Below are 6,000 nucleotides of genomic sequence, written 5' to 3' on the forward strand. Positions count from 1 at the left end.
TAACTTATTTTCGTTGTGTAAGATGTCATTTGACCACTAACCTCTTCTACTGTACGTATGGAAGTATACACAACACTTCAAACACAAATTAATCTTATCACTGCTCCGTTATAGCACAAATGACACTGTTTACGTCCATTAAAGTTCTATGAACTATTCACTGTTATTGTTGAACACAATGTACAAGTTTAATGCATTTTCTTAAAAAAAAAAAAAGAAAGAAAGAAAACACTGACCGTTGTGCAACACTACAACTTAACCACGATAACTTGATATAGACCTACACACAATTCAATGACAAATTCGTACAACGGCAACTTGCAACAACAGATGCGCTGTGTTTACGTAAACATTAAATGTTTTGTGAAAGAATTACAGTATATACTTTACTGTTATTTTTCAACACATTGCATTTAATTTACGTAGGCACATAACTTACGCATAGCACGTTACTTTCACCTAACCCCATCACATACATCTCTGTTTACTTCCTTACATTAGGACCGTATGCGAAATATATAACTCCTCGGGCATATTCTGCAAGTAAATTTGATTGTAATTAATAAAGACCAGAAAAACTGCGATCTTCCAAAGCTTCTTGTACACTTACTTGTATGTTATTACACCGTGCTTGTTAGCTGTAAGTGACTTCAGCGTTGTTCTGTAATACAGAAACATTGGCGGTTCAAACTCAACGTTTCTTTACGTTTCCGTCGCTCACAGAAATAAGGAGTGTGTCTGGTCTACTTGTCGAAACAGCCCATTCTAGTCTGTGCCTTCACATGGTCACTTCAATCTTTGATTTAGGTACTCTGTGACCACGCTGCATTTAGTAAAATGTAATGAAAGTACCCAAAAATGCAATTGAAGACTTTAGTTACGCAATTCTTGCGTGTTTTACTACCTTTGGACATTTATGTAGAAAAGAAAAGCTCAGTTTAAAGTAGAGTCCCTCGATAATAATAGGTAAATGAATGTACAGTAATTATATTCAATTATTATCGAGGAAATCTAGTTTACAGTGCATATATATTATATACGACAGAGTTGCTAACTTTAACTACAGCCGGACACCTTTCACAAAAAATAATAGCGTGGTGAATCGGTCCCAAACCTGAATATTATGCAGATGAATTTTCAAAACTTATATGACTGACAGAACCCAATCCTAATTGAAGACTATTTCTTGTTTCTGTTTTCCATTTATATAAAATACGTACATTAAAACTATAGAACTTGTTAGTACACCACGCTTTTTATTAACATGAGAATTTGAACTATTGAGACGCTTTATCCTCCCATTTACACGCACTCTAACTTTACAGAAAAACTCACGAGAATAATTTTATAAAACCCGATTTTACCACCGTTCTTTGACAGCCGGTTCGCGAATTTCTTATTCTTCAGCCAAATGTCATTAAATGCGCACTTTCGTTGTAGTATATATCCTGCCATATTTTAGGCTACCTTTGTCACCACACCACTTCACAAAATATAAATGTAACAATTCACCACAGACCACCGCCATTTGCCTGCTGATCTAGAACTGCTCTCGGGCGTGGATTCCCGTTTGGGCCAATTACCTGGTTGGGATTTTGCAGAGGGTTTTCCCCAACCATAAGGAAAATGTACGGTAATCTTTAGCGAATTCTCGGCCTCATCTCGCTATCATCAATTCCATCGACGTTAAATAACCCAATATTTGATACAGCGTCGTTAAATAACCAATTTAAAAAACAAACAACTTACCACGAAGAGAGACTTTTTGTTTCCAACAAGCTCTCAACAATAAGTCAATCAATTGAAATTCTCTTTAGGTATCAATGGCCTCAACTGCGCCATGTTGCAACATGATCCAAGATAATATGAAAAAGTATTTTACAAAAATACATAATTATAACAGACCTACCGATAATTACAATTATATATTGTTACAATAATAAAACAGATTAAAAATTGAGCCCATATTTACTTTTAGAACAGGTTCGTTTTAATTAAAATGTGTTTATTATAATTTGTTTCAAAACGTTTAGAATTGTGTCTTCATCAGACACACTGTAAATTCGATTGGAAAGCAGAACCAGAACTTCAAGCAGAACTGTCTGGGTGAATACTGATTAGCAATACTAGTGCATGAATAAATCTGCCTCGTTTCTGTTTACACATGCAGTACAAGTAGCCTCAGCATCATGAATTCTTAATAAATCCATCTTTTTTTTTTTATCACTTAATGACAATGTTTCACCTGAGAGGTTATTAAGCATCAATGAGATTGGTGATAGCGATATTTTAATTTGGCAAAATCAGTCCGAGGATTCCTTGAGGGATTATCGACATTCATACTGTTTGAGAAAATCTCAAGAGGAAAACCTCGATCAGTAATAATCGGTCAAAGCAGGTTTCGAACACATGGCCAAGAATGACTGGGATCACGAGTATCACTTACCACTAGCTACCCTGAGACCATGCTGGTGGCTCCTATATTGTACAACCCATTGTTATGTCTGTCCAAGATTTGCATTGTATCGTACTGGTATGCAGTCCACCTTAAAGGTACCTCATTAGGATATAATACTTTGATGTTTGGAACAAAGTAAGTAGCAGAGTGCAAGACAGAGTTGGTTGATATACATACACCCCTAGGTAGACTTTTTTTCTATCATCACTATGATGATGATAATAATAATCATTATCATGTGTGTCCCTGGTGCCAGACTATTTTAAGTTCATACTGGAACAATTCAAATTTTTTTAGAACAACATAGTAGGGTATAAGTATTAATGCAGTAGAGGATAGACTATGTTAAGCAGTTCGACGGTACGATCTTTCTTATAAAAAGAATGCTACATATCTACATATGAATAATTCCTATTAGTCTCTAAATATTGTGTTATGGTAAAATAACATTCCATTCACCATAGTCCATGAATAGCCTATGTTTTCCCCACCAAGTAGTCTGTAGTTTGATTCTTGCTGTGGGCAGATATTTATGTCCATTCTACAGCACTTGGCATTCTCCATGATGGGACTGCACTGTGCTCGTCACTTGTGATTCAATACAAGATGTTCACCGAGACTCGTCATCCTAGTTATCATCTTCTCTTTATTTTCAATTCTTAAGATTATTATAGATTCAAAGGTTTGAACTGCTTCATTTCTGTCATATAACTAAGAACCTGGATTGAATGTCTCTTTTCATCGATTCTTTATACATGATAGGTATAGCTGTTTAATATACAGTATATTGAAATTGAATATTTTTTTTTTTCAGTTGGGAAACCACTGCCAATGGAGAAAATTCTTAACCCTACACAAGAACAGATCGACGACTTGCACCAGAAATTCATCACGGAACTTACAGCTCTCTTCGAAGAAAAAAAGAAATTGTATTTAGCAAATCACGAAAATATCCACCTCATTATTAAATAACATTTTCTTTGTATTCATAGTGGTCGAAATCCAGACAAAGCGACAGTTTCTTCAAATGTCATTACTTACTGTTAGATCTTTTAGAGTTGAATTTGTTGAGTTAGTGTGATATAGATACAAAACGTCATTCTATATCACTTTTGCTCTAAATCAGGTAATGTAAGAACGAGAAAATAGAGGAACATGTCTTCATGCATCATGACAGAACTGAACAAATTATGAACAATTATCACAATTTGAGGGCATGGTTTATTCCATAGAAACAAGCAGTCCAAAATAGATTTTTGACGTGATGTCTTATAATTTTGTCTGCCGAAGGGATGTATGCTAGAAAAGTTGGTTTAAAGCCATTCCAAGGTTATGGGTATGACATTTTTGCACTCAATTCTTTTGATTTTAAAATTAAGCTTAATCTAATATACAATGTTTATTTCAGCACACCAATTATCGGAATGTCATCTTCTCAAAAAGAGCAAACACCTCCAACAAATAGATTTAGAAAAATCATAACAAATTAATTCAACTTTAAACCTTGGTTACGGATGTGACATTTTTCAGACAAATTTGGGGCGTCCAGAGCACAAGGGAATCAAGTCCATTTTTGGTCAATTGGGAGATATTTCGTCTGTACATATCTTAGATGAGGCTACTTTCAGAGCACAAAAGAATCATGTCCTCACAATCTTTGCAACGGTGTAGATGTTTAAAAAAATCACACTCACCTTTAATGGGTAAGTAACTGTACATAAAAGTCTAAGTCTAATTTTCTGAAAAGTTTATTTTTGTGACTTGATTCCCTTGTGCTCTGAGCGCCCCATTTGTGACCTTAAACATTTAAATGAATAACTGTGAATTATGTCACTATCTTTTTAAAAATGTACAGTTAATGAGGTACATTTCCATAATCTTGAATTACTTTTGGATTATAATTCTTTTAGATATGAATTTATTACGGGTGTAACAAGGTACTGAATTAGGTGTGCAATATGCAGGAAAAACGGCTTTATTTTACAACAAAACCTAGGTACCGTATAAATGAAGTCAGAAATAGGTTTTGAAACTTATTTTTTAATTAAGTACAGGTGAAATTTCCGATGTTAATTTCATGACAACACCTTGCAGCAAGATTTTTTCTTCCTTTTCCAACAATTCTTCTGGCAAGCATTGCCTCTTGCTCTTGTCTTAACTTTAGAATCTGATATCAATTCATTTTTTTTTTGTTTCTTTATCCCTTTTTCTTTCTTTCAAGTCAGAATCAGTCATTATCGTCTTTCTCCAAGCAGAGACTTTTTTACAGGAGGCATCTGCACACATCCACGAGAAGTTCATTATTGCTGGAACTGTATTGAATAAATCTACTTTACCTACTCTGCAAGGAGCCTACTGCTATTAATAAAGAACTTTAGACTTATGCTTAGAGTTGTAAACTAAATTTATAGAATACTAGAGAACTCCATTCAAAATGTAACATTGATCAAGCTGATTTATAATTTAAAGAAGAAAGAATTCAGCTTATCCTAAACTGAACCTTTTCTACACGTCTCAAAAACATACATCATTTCAAAGACCTAGATAGCTAGGCCAACTGCATTCCTTCTGGACTTATTTGTTACAAGTGTGACAGAAAATGATAAACAAACATTTGAAAGTTTAATTGACATTACATTATTTTTGGGAATGATGAACTCATTCCTAGCTTTACTTCTGCCAATTTTATCAAACTTATTAATTTTATTTTAGGTTAGTAATAAATTTAACTCAATCACTTTTTTTGTTACGTGTATGTCACTAATACATACTAACTTATTAAATGCTATAATAGGAAAGAAACTTACAATTTTTTGATTGAGTGGGGAATTCAAACAGTGAACAACAGCATGTGTATAGTACACAATTTTGAAGTTTTAGAGGTTAGATAGGTGTGCCAATTTGACTTTTCCTAATACAAATCCATTGTACACATACTACCAACTTCAACTATGTATGAAGTCAATAAAAATAAAAATAAATACTTTTGTTTTCAATTCGTGTAATATAATCTACTTTATTACAGAATTAATAATAGTATATTATTTTTATCAAGATTCCTTTTCATGGAATGACCCTGTAATGAAATTTGGTAGGAGTTTGAAGCATTTGTACAATAAGAAGTTCCTGATGGATTTCGTTCAATTAGGTATCACATGTGGGGCATATCCCCATTACACGACTAGGTTTACCAGGTGTTGCATATCTTGAGTACAATTTCAGGCAAACGGTCAACTTCAAGAAGGAACTGTGATCACACAGTCTGATTTAGATGCAATAAGCAGCATATGCTTGCTAAGTAAACCTATTTTATCGAATGAATAATGATGTTCAATCAGAAGTTTCGGGTAGGTGTTGTGAGCATGTAAAATTTTATTCGAAAATTAGTGTAAGATAGCATTAGAATGGCAGATTCACCCAAGTCAAAACTGAGGAAAACGTGCTTAAACCAATAACGTGCAACAAGAAACCCAGGAAAAGTCCACTATAGTGTCAGCAACACAGTCCACTTTTTTTTTTTTTTTTTTTTTTTTTTGACGTGA

At 33.8% G+C, this 6,000-nt stretch overlaps 1 protein-coding gene across 1 annotated transcript in view; it reads left to right on the plus strand.

Moving 5' to 3' along the window:
• The window catches only part of LOC138705957 (diacylglycerol O-acyltransferase 2-like), a 65,066-nt gene extending 60,877 nt beyond the window's left edge, over positions 1–4,189 (plus strand). The window contains exon 6 of the mRNA XM_069834772.1: positions 3,273–4,189. Within this exon, the coding sequence (XP_069690873.1) occupies positions 3,273–3,430 (158 nt within the window). The 3' untranslated portion in view covers positions 3,431–4,189. The remainder of the gene's footprint in view (positions 1–3,272) is intronic.
• The last annotated feature ends 1,811 nt before the right edge of the window (positions 4,190–6,000 follow it).

Source organism: Periplaneta americana, chromosome 9 (assembly GCF_040183065.1).
Source record: "Periplaneta americana isolate PAMFEO1 chromosome 9, P.americana_PAMFEO1_priV1, whole genome shotgun sequence".
In the NCBI taxonomy this organism is placed as follows: domain Eukaryota; kingdom Metazoa; phylum Arthropoda; class Insecta; order Blattodea; family Blattidae; genus Periplaneta; species Periplaneta americana.